Source organism: Prionailurus viverrinus, chromosome D4 (assembly GCF_022837055.1).
Source record: "Prionailurus viverrinus isolate Anna chromosome D4, UM_Priviv_1.0, whole genome shotgun sequence".
Lineage (NCBI taxonomy): Eukaryota > Metazoa > Chordata > Mammalia > Carnivora > Felidae > Prionailurus > Prionailurus viverrinus.
The window spans coordinates 15,354,429-15,372,976 of record NC_062573.1 but is presented as its reverse complement, the minus strand read 5'-3'; the positions used below and the strand labels follow the sequence as shown (position 1 = coordinate 15,372,976).

Genomic DNA, 18,548 nt, shown 5'->3' with positions numbered 1-18,548 from the left:
CTTAGAATTTTAATGCAAAAAATTCAGGGGGGAAATAAATTCCTAAAAGAAAATAGAGGTTTATCTGGGGAGAGGGTGAGGAATTAGTAAAGAAGAAATCAGGGGCGCCTGGCTGGCTTAGTCAGTGGAACATGCAACTCTTGATCTCAGAGTTGTGGGTTCAAGCCCCACAATGGGTTTAGAGATTACTGAAAAATAAGATCTTTTAAAAAAGAAAGAAAAAAACTATATTCAAATTCATTGGGATAAAAAAAAAAAAGAAAAAAAAAAAAAACCTTTCCCCAAACTCAGTGCATCATAAAGACTGGTAGTCATAACTCAGTGAAATTGGTGAGAGAAAAAAAGCATATGCAAACACACAACATTAGGAATAAAAAAGAGCTTGTAAGAAAATACACATAAAAGTTTTTTTATTACAGGGGTACCTGGGTGGCTCAGTAAGTTGGGCATCCGACCTTGGCTCAGGTCATGACCTTATAGTTCATGAGTTCAAGACCTACGCCAGGCTCACTGCTGGCAGCACAGAGCCTGCTTTGGATCCTCTGTCCCCCTGCTCTGCCCTTCTCTCACTCATTCTCTCTCTCTCTCTCTTTTTAAAATAAACATTTTTTAAAGGTTTTTCTATTACAAATGACTTTCCAATTGAACACTGCAGATTTAATACATTCTCAAAGCCCCCCCCCCCCCCAACCGAATGACATCTAGGACCAGAAAGGCATAAACTTTGGCAGACAAGATGATGGCAAATGAGGATGTCAACAATATTTCATAAGATGGAAGAGATGGACATACGGGAATGTCCTGAGAAGAGGAACTAAGAGCTGACCCCAAAAGGCTCAGGAATTGGGGCCACTGAGCACTTTAGAAGGCAGGAGTAAGGGACAGGCTCAAAGTGAAGGAACTAGGTGTAAATACAGATAAGGAGTATGGGATACCCAGTTGCCCTCGCTAACCCTGGAATAGAACAGAGTTGTGCAACCTGGAGAAATGGACCAGAGAGGCTCCGGATTATAGGGGCAACAGGCAGAGCTGAAGTGAGAATGCATCCCCATACCTAAATGTCCGTCAGGTAAATATATGTAACCATTTTAACATATAACATTTTTAAACAGTGCTGTAGGACACTCAATTCATAACCACACACAACCAAAATTCTGGAAATACTTTTGAAAAAATGGATCCTGGTCAAGTCCACAAATCCACTGTGATCAACCATATAATGATGAACATTCTTCTGTGTATGTATTGTGCAATAACAGAAATAAATACCATATTAATGAAACCAACAACAAAATGACAAAATGTCTGAGTTTTTTTCTTATATGGAATATTTGTCTTTATAAACATGGAAGCATTTTTATACATCCAGTTCCAGAAACTTGTATCAGATAGAAAAGGATTATTTCATTCAATCCTTGATTGAATCTAATAAACACACACACACAAATTAAGAAATAAAGTAGTGCCACCCACTCAGATAAATTAAAGGAAGTCCAGTCTGAATTAGTGAAGGACAGAATGTAAAGTTTTTTAAATAAATTGAATTAAGTTCAAGTTCATTCAATAAACAGAACCAGACAAAATAAGGCCTTATAAGAAGGCAGTCAGATAGGGGTGGGGGGGTGGGGGGGCAGGGGGAAGGAAGCACTGGACCTGAGACTCCAAATTGAATCCTAAATCTAGCTGAGTCTGATTCATTGTATGACCTTTAACAAATCATTGAACCTCTCTGGATCTCAGTTTTTTCTTCTGTAAAACAAGGGCTTTGGGCTTTTCAAATTTTAAAGAGCATTCAAATCACCTGGGGACACACAATGTTAAACTGCAGGCTCTGATTCAGCTTGTCTGGGTGGGGCCCTATAGTTTGCAGGTCTCACAAGCTCCCAGGGGAACCACATTTTGAGCAGAAGAGTTTAAGTGGGCTCCAAAGTCCTTGCCCCCTCCCTAATCATCTGAGACTTCACCCTTAGTGATGAGGGAACATAAGGCAAGGTGAGGGCAAAGTATAAACTAACAGCATCCCGTGCCCCATCCCCTAGGTGGGATGTGTGTGATATTCCTCAGACACTCCTGGCTGGCCAACAACAAAGGAAAGGAAAGGAAAGGAAAATGGTTGACTGAAAAAGATCACAATCCTGCAGGCCAGGAGTCTCCAGTTTACGTTCCTGGAACCCTAATATCAGCCTCATCAAGATGTAAGGGAGTTTAAGTGCTTGCCATGATAATGTGGGAAACAAAGGCAAATGAAAAATTAAATTCCCTTACTGCCTACAGCCCAATGACAAGTCCTTGAAACAGGCAGAGTGACCTCCCTGTAGGAGCTCAGCTGCCTCAATGATGACACTTTGCTAGAGGCAAAAGAGAATCTTGGCTTAACATTATCCTGACTGCCCCCCCCCCCCAGGATCCTGAGTCTCCTTAAACACATAAAAATTCCTTTGCAAACATCCTTTATCTTTAACCCCCAAGTATTTGTTGGCAATTATACTCCAAATATGTGGCCCCTGATATGTATCTCAAGTGTCTCATGACTGAGGTTTTACTAAGCAATACTAAATGACGTTTTCCTAACAACAGTTAGCCCCTCAAGGTCCTGGAAACCTTGTTTCCAAAATACCTTAGAGACTTATGCTGTCCCTAACCTCTTCCTAACCTGAAGGTATATAGTCACTCTTCACAACCCCAGTGCAGCTCTTTCTGCCCACATATCCTGTCCCCGTAGTTTAATAAAATCACCTTTTTGCACCAAAGATGTCTTCAAGAATTCTTTCTTGGCCGTCGACTCCAAACCCCGACCACCCCAAAACCCCATCATTAGGGTACCTATCTTAATGACCCACTAGGAATAATTTAGCGAAGTATAACCCCAAAAGGACAGTACTTGGCATGTTTGGTTCAATAAATGTCTGTTCCCCATACCAGCAAAGAAGACAACATGTAGAGGCACCTGGGTGGCTCAGTCGATTAAGCACCCAACTCTGGTTCAGGTCATGATCTCAGTTTGTGAGTTCGAGCCCCGCATTGGACTCTGTGCTGACAGCTCAGAGCCTGGAGCCTGCTTCCGATTCTGTGTCTCCCTCTCTCTCTGCCCCTCCCCTGCTCAGGCTCTGTCTCTCTGTGTCTCAAAAAAAAGGAAAAAAAAAAAAAAAAAAGACAAGACATACACGAGGCTACCAAAGGCTTCTCAGACTACCTGCAGAAGGGAAAGCAGCTTCCAGAGGAAGAAGGACTTCAGCTAAATCTTGTTATTCAGCCATAATTAACCTAGTCTGTAGGGCCTTACACAGCAGCTTCTGAGTTCTAATTGCTTGAGGAACTAAGTAGCCTTTTGGGGGGCAGCGGAAAACAACTTATCCTAAAGAAAGGGGCAGGAAGCACAACTCTAATCCAAGGGCGGGAGAAAAGACAGGGCGGGGAGGGCCACATCTGAGCACACAACAGTTCCACTGTTCACCGGCCTGTAGCTCAGTTAAGAATCACATAGAGGTGGAGTGACCCCTTCATCCCGGTTTTAATACTACAAATCCTATGACCCAGAAAACACCTCATTAAGGTCCAAACCAAGACAGCTGGTCACCCGACCTGGGACAGCTTGTTAAAACAGAATCCCCAGGTGGGAGGTGGGGAGGCGGGGAACACCAGAATCCCCAGACATTCTCATTCAGTAGGTATGGGGTGGGGCCTGAGAATCTGCATTTCTAAGAAGCTCCTGGGTGGAGCTCCTAGTGTGGTCCACCACACTAACAGCACTGCAAGTCTGCTTCAACCTCATGGACTTGGGTCAGAATCCTGGGGAAAGAAAAGGCAACACTGAAGATCTCTTTCACCAAGTCTAAACTGATGCACAGCATAGGTGGACAAGGTGACAGAGATATTCCCAAGGAATGGGAATTCTCCAGGCCAACAGAAAGACTGCCATGCCTTTGCATGAGGGGAAGTGGGGTGGTGGGGGAGGAGGTGTAGGGAAGCAGCTTCACATCCATACCAAGGATGACTTAATTCTGTCATGAAGAGGTGGCGGCCATGCAGTAACCAAGGGCACTCGTATGGAGGTGAGGGACCCCCATCCCCCACCCTAGGGATACCTAGAATTACTGGCAGAGACAATGGGGACTCTAAGGTCTAGACAGACAAAAAGGCTAAGCCCTTTTTGTTACTATTATTGTGCCCCCAGCAAGGACGACCTACATTCACTTCCCTTCAGCACTCCTTATCAACTAAGCCAGCTAAAATCACATTCAACAGTGAGAGAACGAGACAGCTTTTGGTGTCTCCACCTAGACTGGAGGACTTCTCTCTTGCTCCCTGGTTAGGTGATCTCAGGCAAATTGAACTGTCAGTCCTCCAGTTTTAATCTGTGAGATGGAATTGTGTCACGACGACTAAATGAAAAATATAAATGCTGTATGAACTCTAAAGCACTAAACAAAGGGCTAATTTACATGAATATTTATGCCTCTTTCCGTTGATGTTGCAATTATTGTTAGAAACAGGTCATGCAAGATGCAGTGCCTACTATTTGGCACAGTGGTTAAGAGCAGGGGGAAGAGACATTATGCCACTTGCTGGCTGTGTAATCCTTGAGAGGTCTCTGTGCCTCAGTTTCCTGTAATTCTGAATGTGAGAATAATAAAAGCCCACCTCATATGGATGTTGTGAGGAATAAAGAATAAATGAGTTAATATACGTAAAGCAATTAGAATACGTTAGATGCTATTATAACCACCACTCAACAATTCCGTTAATGAATAAATGAAAATAGTGACAGCTAGCCAACTCCCAATTATACTAATGAAGAGGGTGATGGAAAACTGCACTTGTGCAAAAACCCAAAGCAGTATCTTTGTGTGGACAGATGCCTACCTATTCATGGGGTTGATATTCTAGGATCCATAATACCTTAATTTACATAATCACCCCCTCTGTCTTCTCCAAATCCTTCCAGCCTTCTGGGTAACACCTGACTCAGACCTTGGAAGTGTTCAGCGTCCTCACCCTTTCAGCCCTGCTCACCACCCCCTCCTCTCCACTAAGCACCAAGTAGACCAAACCTCAGGATGGAATGGAGGGTGGCAGCCTGAGCAAGACATTCTCGCTCTGTATTTCTTTCCTTTTTTTAAGTTTATTTATTTTGAGAGAGAGAGAGAGAGAGAGAGAGAGAGAGAGAGAAAGAATCCCAAGCAGGTTCCATGCTATTAGCATAGAGCCCAACATAGGGCTTGAACTCTCAAACCGTGAGATCATGATGTGAGCCAAAATCAAGAGTCTAACACTTAACCAACAGAGCCACCTAGGCGCCCTTGCTCTGTATTTCGATATGCAAGCAACGATTTAAATGAAATAACAGCACATGGGCTCTGACAACACAATGAAGAGATTGTGTCCACTGCCAAGGGAAGAAGGTAGTTTAAAATCACAAATGGAGTGCTTCCATTTAAATCTTAATCTAATCCCCAGCTATTCACAGTCATACCAAACAAATGCACTGCACAAGCTTCATGAGATCCTGTCTCTCAGGATATACTTGTGGCCATATGTGGAAACACTGCAAATGACCTGAGGAAACAAGCTTAAAACTAAAACATCCAGCTAAAACTCTGGAAGAGCATTCCCAAGTCTTCCACATTATGTAAAACTGCTCTTTTTCTTCCTTCCTTTCTTTTTTTTTAATGTTTATTTTTGAGAGTGAAAGACAGAGAGGGAGCAGAAAGAGGGGCAGAGAGAATCTGAAGCAGGCTCCAGGCTCTGAGCTGTCAGCACAGAGCCTGATGTGGGGTTTGAACTCACAAACAGTGGGATCATGACCTGAGCCAAAGCTGGACACTGAGCCGACTGAGCCACCCAGGCACCCCTAAGTTTATTTTATTTATTGAGAAAGAGAGGAGAGAGAAATCAGGGGAAGGGCAGAGATAGAGGGGGAGAAAGAATCCAAAGCAGGCTCTGCACTGTCAGCAGAGAGCCTGATGTGGGGCTTGGACTCATGACCTGAGCCGAAGTCGGAGGATTAACTGACTGAGCCACCCAGGCACCCCAAAATTGCATTGCTCTTAAAGGACTGCATCAAATTCCTGAAATGAATGGAACTTGAGAAACCTCAAATTCTCTCCTTTCCACATCCCCAAAAAACAAAACAAAACAAAACAAAACCATAGCCTCTGCTTTAAAATCCCCCAAGACAGAGTGCACTCTCCTCTCGGGCAAAGCGATCCTCGCAGGACAATGTGGACCACCATACATTTCTCTTCCCCACCCCAACCCAGGACTGACATTCCACATCAGGAACCTGCAGTCTTTCCCTGTGGAAAATGGTTATAGGGCCCTCAGCTTCCTTTTGCCCTTTTGCCCTCTTGTGTCCCCTTTCCTGTTTGACCAACACCAGCTCACGGTGGGGCCCCCCACACGTGGCCTACAGACCAGGAACCAATCCTAAGTGCCCCAATTTCAAAGGTTTTGAGTTAAGGAGCGCTTCATTGAGGCCACACCCTTGGTTGACATCCAGCATGTCACCCACTAAGCGTTGCCTCACACCTGACTCACACTGTCAACCAGATGGAAAACTTCTTTTTAATCCATGCAATTCATTTCCCCTGTCTCCTCTGCCCATAGGCCACTTGCTAGCTGGGGCTACAGAGAATGGGGAACCCATTTTAGGATTTGACCGGAAGGCTGAAGACGTGCCCAGGGTCAGGTCCCTGGAGATGGAAGACAGGCTACAGGGAGGATCTTCTTCATCAGCTCGAATTCGGCTCCCTTACCTTGAGCAACTGTAAATCATTCCAAAACAACTCCCTCCCTCCCTCAACCATTTCTCTCCCCCCCCCCCCCCCAACCACCACCCCGGGGCTGAAGAGTGACTATGCTGCTCTGACTCAGGATGACAGAGTGAATAAGAGGCCTATGAAATGCATGATTAGTGACATCATGTGCACTTTACAAAGCAAGAACAATTTCCTCAGGCCTCTGCCCCAGTGTTCCCTCTAGATTCTCAAGGCCTCTGCCTGTCCTCCTTCTGGCCTTTCGAACCCCAGCCAGTCCTGAGCCAACAAGGCCCCTGCCACTCCCGCCTCAGAGCCCTGCCAGAGAAGGGAGAGAAACAGGACTGACTGGTTCCCATCCTAGCCCATTCCTAACCTTCCCTCCCCTGGGCTTGGCACCCCACCCACCCACCAACACCCTCCTGCTCTCCCAACTGTGCAACTCACACTTCCCTCACACTAGGGCCCTCTGAATAGAGCTCCTCCACTCTTTCTTCCCCAAAGCACCTTGGATAACAATTCAATGTAATTCAGCACATGTAACCAATGAGAGACTGAATCTATAAACAGACAATGGCCAGACCATATACAAAAATAGAACGCTGACCCACAATCTGCAGCCATCAGTCCAGGAAGTCAAACCACAACCTCTGTAGCTGTAAGTCCCAAATTGGTCAGGATTTAATCAATAACAACCGGCTCCCCTAACTGTTGCCCTCACTTCAAACTTAGGACCAATCCGAGAAAGCCAAATATACTCCCGTAACCAATCACAAACAACGCCTGCTGTTAGTAAAGCCACCGCCAGCTTCTCCATGCCACCAGGAAGCCTTCCCCTTCCCCTTTGATCCACTATCAAGCTTTTATACACCTCTGCCTGTTTTTGAGTCTGATAAATGTAAGTGATGCCGGCTGACTCTCCTGCTATAGTAGCAAACTCTATATAAAGAGCCCTCGCCTGTTCTCATTTGGGTGGGCTTCGTTTACTTTCATCCCAAACTCCTAATACAGGCCACGATCTCTACTCACACGGAGCTCTTAGTCTAGTAAACAACTACACTGCAATATGGTATCAGTGTGTAGAGTAAGGGTACCATATAAATACGTACACAATTGTGAGAGTATCCCATACAAGTATGGTACACAGGGACAGGCAGGGTACCGCTGGTGCTGCAAGGGAACTGGACAACTTGGGGGGGGGGGAGGGGGAAGACAACTGGGCTGGTTTTGAAATATGAATAGCACTCACTAAGTAGACAGCTCGGGAGGAGGGAAGGGCAGTTCTCCATTCTTCTCCCTCCCTCCCCTCTCAGAGACTAAGCTTTCCCACTTGTAGCCCAATTTTGCTTTTTGACATGCTCCATTAAATACCTCATTTATTTTTTAATTTTCAGTGTCTCCCTCTCTACGGAATGATACCCTTCATTCTAAAACGTGCTTGTGTCTTCTTTACCACCACCAGCCAGCCGAATGCTATCTTCTCTTTCCTTCTTCTTTTTTTTTTTTAAGTTTTATTTATTTAAGTAATCTCTACACGCCATGTGGGTCTCGAACTCACAACCCAAGATTGAGAGTCGCATGCTCCTCCCACTGAGCCAGCCAGACACCCCTCCTTCTAATTTCTTTGAAGCGTATCCTTTTTTTCTACTTTTTTTAAGTGTTTATTTATTTTTGAGAGAGAGACACACAGCATGAGTGGGGGAGGGGCAGAGAGAGAGAGGGAGACACAGAATCCAAAGCAGGCCCCAGGCTCTGAGCTATCAGCACAGAGCCTGACACAGGGTTCAAACCCGTGAGCTGTGAGATCATGACCTGAGCCGAAGTCGGACACTTAACCGACTGAGCCACCCAGGTGCCCCCCTTTGAAGAAAATCTTTAAGAGCCAACGGATGTCTCCGCACTTCCTCGAGCTCTCTGCATCTAGCTCTCAGCCTCACTGCTCTACTCTTGTTAACCTCAAGGCTTCAACTAACCACCAAGTCTCCATCACTGGCACACACCTATCATCCACAGTCTTAACGCCCTATTGAGTTCAACCTCTCCAGAAGCCCTAACATCACCTCAAATTCAGGAATCCAAAATGACTTATCTTTCTTCCCAAACCTTCTTCCTCCTCCTACAGAACCATGTATGTAAGTTCACGCAGTCCCCAAACCTTAGTGTCCCCTTTCTCTTCTGTTCCCTTGCACCTTAATGTCTGTTAGGTCCTTCCATTCCATTTCTACTTCATTTATCTCCATTCAGTCTCCTTCTCCTGCTGTCTTTACAGTGGGGCCAGTCCTCAGAAATTCCAGGCCAGCTATTACAACTTCCTCAGTGCCTCTAAGCCTCCAGTCATGCCCCACATTGTCCACTGGAAGGAAACATGCCCTTAATAAAACCAGATTCCTCACGTTTGGAAATGAAGAAGGATACCTACATAGGGAGAGGAAGCTCAGCAGGGCAACCCTGACTTCCATTTCCCGAAACTCACCCAATAGTAGCCTTTAAGGATGACCTTAGGTAGTAATTTTGTTCCACTGTCTTAGCCCAGTCACCTGATGGGACCACGCTGGAGCATTTCCTAGGCTAGAGAATCTTCACACAGGTTCTGAAATTGGCCCCAAGCATCTACAAGTTTGTCTGCACCCTGCCACGTGCACCAAGTCCGGGAAGGAAGTTAGAAAGCCTACCAGAATACCTGATGTACCAAAATGGCCATCCCAGAAGGTTAAGCCATCAAGAGAAATGTCCACCAGTGATAGTAAAAGTTGTAGTAAAAGTAAAAAGGTGAAGAGAATTTGGGGGAACAGGAGTCGGAGCCACAAAATCTCCCCATATCTCCCTTCATGGAAGTTCCCTTCCACCTTAGGATGAATGGTTTTACTAAGAAAGCTGGAGGGTTTTGTTATTCTCACTTTTTATGTCACTCCCTGTACGGAAACCTCCAATTACTTCCAATGGCTTCCCAGCACCCAGGAACAGCTAAGTCTAAATCCCTGGGTCTGCCAGTTAAGGTGCTCAGGCTTCTGCTGAATTCAATCTGCTTTTCCACCTCAATTTCCCACCCATCTTCTACATTCCAGTCAGACTGAAATCACAGGCCCCATGCTTTTACACCTCCGTGTGAATCCTCACATTGTCCCTTCCATGCAGAATTCATTCGTTCTATACGTATTTATGGAGAGCTGACAGTACCCTCTGCTATGAGCTGGAACGCCTTTTCCCTCATCTTCACATACCCAAATATTACCAAGCCTTGTTTGCCCAGTTCAACAGTCCTCTCATCCATGATGCCACCAGATTCCCCAAGCTAGAATTAATCTTTCTCTCCTCTGACCACCTACACCTTCTCGGAGCACTTAGGGCAGTCTGCCTTCCGTTACTGTTACTTGGGTAAATACCACCGCCCTTAAGGGTTCGAATCCTCTTGTGTAACTCGCACCACATGTGACAATACGTTTCAATTGTCTGGAAATGGCTGACTTGCTTGTCTGTGGCCTCCAGAATACGAGCTCAACGAGGGCCAGCGCAAGGACATCACATCCTGCACAGGGAAACTATTCAAGGCCCATGTGTTGGATGAACGACTTGGTTAAGCAATGCTTTATTCCTGTAAACTTCCTTGCACTTCTTTCTCACATTAGCATCTGGGTCTTCATTAAGGTGAAAAAAAAATTAAAAGGCAGAAAGAAAATTGCTTGGGGTAAAGAATTTGTCGTGCAAAAGCTACAGCAGGGCAGGAAGCGTGACAGTGCAGCCGGAACGCCCTTCCGCGCCCTTCCACACCGGGCGCGGCTCTCCCCAGGGGCTCGCGCTCCCGCCTACCCCCGCCTCGCCCCAGGTCCCCGGGCGCCGAGGGCGAGGCAGTCTGCGACAGGTTCCCCCCCACCAACCCCCGCCCCCCGGCGGCCCGGGGCGAGGGCGGGGAGCCCCTCCTCCGTCCGTGCGCCCGCCTTCCCGAGCCCCAACGGCCGGAGGGGGCCCCGCCTGCGCTCCACGCCCCGGCACCGCGCCCGCCCGGCCTGGGGGCGGGGAAGCGTCCGGGGCGCGCCTGGCGTCGTCGAGGGCCCAGCGAGGCACCCAGCCGGCGCCCCTGCGCCTTGCCCGTCCCTTGCCTGCACTCACCGTCGGCGCCCCGCGCTCCGCTCGCGCCACGGGCCAGGCCGAGCAGCAGCAGGAGCGGCAGCAGGCGGCGAGGCGGGCGGCCCGCGCCCCGGGGCCCCCGGCCCATGCCGCCGCCGCCGCCGTGTCCCTCCTGGGCGCCCGCGACTCCTCCCGCGGGCCCGAGGCGCCGAGATAAGGCGGCGGGCGCCGCGGGGAGGGGGCCGGCCGGCCGCTTCCGGCGCCGCGCAGAGCGCGGAGAGCGCCGCGGGGTCCCGAGGAGGGCGCGGGCCCTCCCCCCACCGCGCGGCCTGCGCGCTCTGCGCGCCCGCCAGACGTTCGTTTGCTACGCGCCCCTCACTTCCCCGTGCACCTGCTGCGCGCCTGGCGCGAGGTGGCCCGGGGAACACAGCGGTCAGAGAGACACGGTCCGCGCGGAGGTTCCGCAACTGGGAACAGATATCCAGCACACAATGACATAGCTGACCCTAGAGTCCCGGACCGTGCCAGGAGGAAACGTCTGCCGTGCTTCAAGCATAGGAAACGAACTGGAGATCTGAACCTGCCTGGGGATCAGGGTGGCACCCCGGGTGGCAGCGGAAGAGGGGTGAGAGGCAGAAGGAGCGGGAATCTTCGAGGAGGGGAAAAGAGACCTGGGGTGAAGTGGCTGGCACTCCAAGGGCAAAATGAGAGGGCAAGAAGCCAAGTACCCAATCCACAGAAGCGCGGCAAACAACCAGGTGACAAGATTACACCAGGCAACCGAGCTGTGGTGGGGGAGGAGCTAACAGGAGTTCCTACTGCACCCAGGATATTCAGCCTGGGGCGTCGGAAGGCTTCTTGAGGAAGTAAGCTAAGGCTGAAAAGGATGTGGGAGGGGAATCCAAGCGGTAAGATGGGCAAATGCTGAGACACAGGGACTTGAGAGTGTATTCTAGAAATGGGGAGGACCTCCTTAGAGTAGGAACAGATGGTTGGAGAGAGGCATTAAAGCTGCAGAGATAAAATCGACCTCATAAACCAAGGAAAGGAGGTTGCTCAGAAGCTGTAACAGGGTTTTAAGCAGAGAGTGACCTCATCAGGAAAGGCTCCCATGTCTGCTCTGTGGGACTGGGACAAGGGAGGCGGGCAGACCAGCCTGGGGCTGCTGCAGGAATCCAGGCATGAGAGGACAAGTCCAGGAGCAGGGTATTGGCAATGAGAAGTGGCAAATCAGAGTGGTATTGGGTGGAATCCACTGGATTTTGTGACCAGTAGAATGTGAAGGAAAAGGAAAGAGAAATTCACAGATGTCGCCTAAATTTCTGGTTTGGGCAGCTGGGTTGATGATGGTGGTGGGAGTCACTGAGACTGAGACCCAAAGGGAATATTGGCAAGTTGGGGATAAGTTCCAGTTTGAAGGCTTCGAGCTTGTTGTGCCTGTCCAAGAGCAGGGCCCCCCACTCCTAAACCCATATCTTCACGTGCTTTCTCTTCCATGAGCCTGCTCTAAATCTAACCACCCATGAACACACCCATATAAGGGCCAAACTTGTTGTGTAGCCTTAAAAAGAAGTAGTTAAAAATAAACTGCCTAGGCTCTTTTGCAGCAGGCTTTCTTGCTAATTATTTTTTTGTGAAGCAAAGATAAGAGCATGCTTTGGGGAGTAGTAGATGGGCAGTGGGGATACTGTGGTCTGTCCTCTATAATTTAGACAAAAGTTCTGCTAAGGTTAACTCTTCGTGAACTTTGAAATCATGTAATTGCTTCCACAAAAATACACTCATTTATGACCTTTTTAAACCAACCTATACTTCTTCTCTGCCATGTCCTTCTGCAGAGTAAATAAATACAATTAAATATATTTGTGTATATGTGTCTGTATGTATACATATATTTATTAATTGATGATATCAGGAAAAATAGTACAAAACTTGGAAATGGGCAAGTTTACTGGGTCTTTTCAGTGAGGTGTTGGGTGTTGTAACCTTTCCAGATGTTACCTAATTCTATTAGGTATTAGGTAGACTTTCTATTGACTAGGTTCATCTCATCACACCTAACAGACATCTATATATATATATATATATATATATATATATATATATATATATATACATATATATATATATATGTGTGTGTGTGTGTGTGTGTGTGTATATACATATACATACACATAAATTCTTCAAATTTTCCTCTGAACCTTGATATCTTACTAGTTGGCCTTTAAAAAATATTTTTTTTAATGTTTATTTACTTTTCAGAGAGAGAGACAGTGTGTAAGTGGGGGAGGGGCAGAGAGAGGGAGACGCAGGATCCAAGCAGGCTCCAGACTCTGAGCTGTCAGCACAGAGGCCAATGTGGGACTGGAACTCACAAACTGCACTGTGGGATCATGACCTGAGCCAAAATCAGGGGCTGAACCTACTGAGCCACCCCAGGCGCCCCACTAGTTCTCCTTTGAAGTCAACATCTCGCTCAATCCCTCATGAATTAATTAGTTGAATAAAATCTTAGGTTTTCTTTTTATATTTATGTGATTCGTGTTTTTAATATTTTGAAAAGTTTATACTAGCACAATCCATGTCATTCATATTCCACATTAGATTTGTGGCTCCCATCAGTTATTTTGTTGGCTCATTTTGTTGCTTTCAAGCAAATATTTTTTTCATAAAAAGAATTACTTCTTACCCAAAAGCGAGTTCATGGAATCACAAAATGAAAAATAATCTCCTGGTCGATATGTGTCACTAGAATTAAAACAGAATATTAAACTAGCACTAAATTTGCAGCAGTAGGATTATTGCTGAGAAAATATTTAGCTTAAGAAAAATATTCTGCTTTTAAGAGAACATAGCCAACACGCAACACCTTCTTAAAGAAATTTAGAGAGAGCCCTTTTTGTCCATATCTAGATTTTTATAACTTCATCAAAAACCTTTTGACTTTTGGGACGCCTGGGTGGCTCAGTCGGTTAAGCATCCGACTTCAAGGTTTGTAGGTTTTGTCAGGCTCTGTGCTGACAGCTCAGAGCCTGGAGCCCGCTTTGGATTCTGTGTGTCCCTCTCTCTCTCTGTGACCCTCTCCTGCTCACACTCTCTCTCTCTCAAAAATAAATAAAAACATTTAAAAAAAAAAAAAACCTTTTGACTTTTGGTTTCAAGATGGCATTATAAGCCCTGAAAGTTCTCTCTCCCCCACCTTCCCAAACCCTAGTAAAGTGGTCAAAGATACACACACACACACACACACACACACACACACACACACATACACACACACACACAATTAAATATGCAACAATGCTTTCAAACAAGAAAGGATGACATAACAAACCAGATAGCTTTGAGGAATGTATTGGGTTACATTTGCCACATGATCTCCACAAAAATATCCACCAAAAGAGATAGGAGGTAGGGTGAAAAAAATAAAAATACATACCATTTAAAAAAAATTAAATTATAAAAAAATTTTAAAAAATTTAAAATTTTTTTTTAATTATAAAAAAATTTATAAAAATTATTAAAAATTTTAATTATAGGTAATAATTTAATAACTTCAAGTTATTATTTGTACATATTAATATAATGTGCAGATTTTATAATGTTTTAAGATTAAATTGAGAATCACTATGTAGAAATTGTTGAAAAAGATGGAGAGTACACTTCTTACCAAATCAAAGCATTTTATTCTCCTCATCTGTGTACATGCTGCATACAGGCTGCTCACCACCATCAGCTCCTGCTTTAGGCTTCAGGCTTCCCAAATCCCAGCTACCTGGCTCTCCAAAACACTGTCAATTTCCACACTTAAAAAAAAAACCGTTTTATTTTTTAAAGATTTTATTTTTAAGTAATCTCTACATCCAACGTGGGGCTCTAACAACCCCAAGATGGACAGTCACATTCTCTACCGACTGAGCCAGCCAGGCACCCCAAAAAATCATTTTAAACTTCATTTTTTAAAAGGACTTTTATAGTAATTTACTCATCAGAGGGCCCTTGTATAGTTAGACAAAATGCTTGAATCGCAGCTAAAATATGGAGACTACTGACCAATATCTGAAGTGTTTTTAAGGGACCTCAAACAGGCATACAAGATGAAGAGAGCTTCTTAAAGGGACTCCTTCCAGGACAAAATTACTCTACTCTTTGGAAGCACAGGAAAGAAGTTTCTGATAGTTCTAGAATTGCTAATTTGATCCTGTCTCCATCACCAAAGTTAAGAAATTTTGAAGTCTATCTTTAATGTATCTTGCTGCACAATTGAAACATTCAACGACAACTTGTACGCCATGTTCAAAGCATCATTATTCACAATAGCTAAAGGGTTGAGACAACCCAAATATCCATGGAGAAACAAAATGTCGTATATTCATACAATGGAATATCGCTCAGTCTTAAAAAGGAAGAAAACTCTGACATGTGCCTCAATATCAATGAATCTTGATGACACAATGCTAAGTGAAATAGGCCACTTTTATAGGGATGAATATTGTATGATTTCATTCATACGAGGTACTTAGAGTAGCCACATTTCTAGAGACCAAAAGTAAAAGGGTAGTTGCCCGGGGTTGAGGGTTGAGGGGAACAGGGAATTTGTGTTTAATGGGTAGAGAGTTTCGGTTTTACAAGATGAAAACAGTTCTGTGGCTGATGGTGGATATGGGTGCACAGCAATGTGAATGTACTTAATGCCACTGAACTGTACATTTCAAAATGATTAAAATCTTTTTTTTTTTTAAGTCAGTGGCAAAAAAAAAATTAGATGCCAGTTTTTCTTTTTATTTTACCAGACAAGAGCTAACACGTAGGCCTTTCCAAATCAGTTTTGGATCCTGGTAACTCTATGTGGGATTAGAATTATAGGAAAGCTCCCTGGAAAAGCCCCATCCCCCCATAGACATAAGTGGATGGGATCCCAAGAGACTCCTGAGTGGACTGGGAAACAGCCAGGGTGTGGGAAGGAGGAAGACAGGCAAATAGAAAGGGAACACCGGTCCACCATCTCTAGGGTTTTTCCTCAGGCTCCCCTTCGCTATGTCTGCTTCCAATGTAAAGTTTGGGGTTTGTCCAGTGGATGCTCCTCTGGGTACAAAGCCAGAAGGAGAAGGGGACAGGGAGGCTGGGTACCAAATATTCTGGAACTCTTCTGGAAACATCCCTTGCTTGACCGACCAGAAGGGATATACTAGCTTTTCCTACAGTTTGGCTTGGGAACACCACCAGCACGTTTGCAAATGTTAAGTGAAGTGCTTATAGGCTTGTTTTAGGAATGGCTTAAATATCCTATTGTAATGAGTTTGATATACTCTGGCACTGAACTTCTTGCTTGAAGTTTGCATTAACAGGAATGATTCTAATGTTTGAAGAAAAGAAAACCACATGCCCAAAAGGGTGTCCCGTGGGCCAACTCCCCAAGCGGGAGCTTAATACCTAATCTAATTGCAGTTTCAACCTCCCCCCAAAATGTAGTCTCAATGGGGCAGTCAGGAATTTTCCCAGAAGAGCCAATGAATCTGTAGCGTGAGCCCTCTCCACCTCCAAAGGAAGATGAAGTCATCTGCATGATAAGATCCCTTGCTCTTTCCCCTAAGGAAAAGTGACTTTGGGGTGCCTGGGTGGCTCAGCCAGTTGAACATCTGACTCTTGGTTTCCACTCAGGGCATGGTTTCTCCTTTCATGAGTTCGAGCCCCGCACCGGGCTCTGCAGCTGACAGTGTGAAGCCTGCTTGGGATTCTCTCTCTGCCCCTCCCCTTCTCATGCTCTCTCTCTCTCAAAATAAATAAATATAACATAAAAAAAAAAAAAAAGCAACCTTGCCTGAGACAATCCTGTCCTTTTACTAATAACTTTCTTGCCCCGCCCTCCTTCCCATAAAACCCTTCCATTTTGTGCAAGTCCTCAGAGTTCTTCTGGACTTGCTAGATGGGATGCTGCCCAATTCATGAATCACTTAATGAAGCCAATTAAATCTTCAAATTTACTTGCCTGAATTTTGTTTAACATTTTAAATTATGCTGATTGAAAATTGTGTTTGAAACAGATAAAAGTGGGGACACCTGGGTGGCTCAGTCTGGCTCTTGATTTCGGCTCAAGTCATGATCCCATGGTTCGTGGGTTCAAGCCCTGAGTTGGGCTCTACCCTGACAGCAAGGAGCCTGCTTGGGATTCTCTCTCTGCCCTCGCCCCACAACGCACATGCACGCATGTGCTCTCTCTCTCTCTCAAAATAAACTTTAAAAAATAAATAAAAGAAGCAGATAAAAGTGAATCCCTCTATATCACCCCACTGTACATCCACACACAGCTACCCTAGCTGACAAGACATCTGAGAACACCAGAAGGCCACCTTGACCTTGAAAGGAGCCACATTGACCTTCCCAGAACAGAGGTGTCATCTCAAGCAGATGTGTAGAGACTGGTAACAGGGACCTGTCTCTGGAGAAATGCCCCTGCTGCTGGCTGTCTCTAAGTCAAGCAAAGGTAGACTTCTAGACTTCTCCTTCTTGGATGCTCGGGGACTCCCAGACCCCTCGTTGCCATGTAAGGAACACCAGGATTATTCTGCCCTCTCTAACACGTCTCTCCCTCCCTCCAAACAGGCACACAAACCATACACTTAGCCTGGAGTTCGTTTGTGGAACTTGGGTAGCAAATACATTATTTGCTGCTGCACACGGGTGGGCTGGAACCAGGGCTATCAGATACACAGCCCACCCAAAACGCCAGTGTTCTTACAAAAGCAAAATAAGCATGGGTTGGGGGGCGCCTCGTGGACCAGCAGGTTAAGCTTTGACTCTGCTCAGGTCATGAGCTCACAGTTCATGAGTCGGAGCCCTGCATCGGGCTCTGTGCTGACTGCGCAGAGCCTGCTTGGGATTCTCTCTCTCTCCCCCCCTTTTTCTGCCCCACTCTCTATCTGTCAAAATAAATAAATAAACGTTTAAAAAAGTAAAACCTTGGAAGATTATCCATTCCAAATTGTACTTAAAAAAAAACAAAACAAACAAACAAACAAAAACCATGGGACGCCTGGGTGGCTCAGTCAGTTGAGCCTCCGACTTCAGCTCAGGTCATGATCTCCCTGCTCATTGCGGTCAGCCTGTCAGCACGAAGCCTGCTTCGGATCCTCTGTCCCCCTCTCTCTGCCCCTCCCCCTGCTTGCGCTCTCCCCCAAAATAAATAAATATTTAAAAACAAAACAAAACAAAACATGGGTGGGAAGAGATGGCTCAGGAAAGCAGGGAAGGCCCCTGGCAGAGCAATGCCCTTGCCTCTCACCTCCCACCGGCACTTGCTCTCCAATGGGGCTCAGACGCCCCGTGATCCCACCAGCAGAAGCTGGAGGAGCGGATGTGGATTTGGGAACCAACTCCAGACCCTCTAACAGACTGAAGTTCACATTCCAGTATTTGTCCATCCTCCCCTTGACCTCGGTGAGACTGGGGCTCTGTCACCCAGTCTGTCACACACACACATGTGGCAGGCCCCCACAGAGTCACCTGCTTCACTTGAGGAAGCCTCAGCTGTCGGTCTGTTTGTTCCACAAACCCGGAAAGGAAGCCTGCTGACAGCCCATTTCCGGACCCAGGATCAGCCCCAGGACCCTGCGCAGCCACCCACAGCCCTAAGGAGAAGAAGGGCACGCCCAGCATCGACAAACACAATTGCGGAGGAAGCCCACGACAGATTTTGTGTGATAAAGGGCAGCTGACGGTGAAACCCAG

At 46.1% G+C, this 18,548-nt stretch overlaps 1 protein-coding gene across 11 annotated transcripts in view; it reads right to left on the bottom strand.

The window, feature by feature from the left end:
- The window catches only part of SUSD1 (sushi domain containing 1), a 276,094-nt gene extending 265,070 nt beyond the window's left edge, over nt 1–11,024 (bottom strand). For 9 of the 11 annotated variants that reach the window (XR_007146104.1, XR_007146105.1, XR_007146103.1 and 6 more), the window contains exon 1: nt 10,863–11,023. Coding sequence is in view for 5 of the 11 variants with exons in the window: in XM_047829145.1 (XP_047685101.1) it covers nt 10,863–10,968 (106 nt within the window). In the remaining 6 variants the exon portion in view is untranslated. Of the gene's footprint in view, nt 1–10,862 lie in introns of all 11 variants that reach the window. The other 2 variants (XR_007146102.1, XM_047829141.1) reach the window with 1 other exon arrangement.
- Between the last annotated feature and the right edge of the window lie 7,524 nt (nt 11,025–18,548).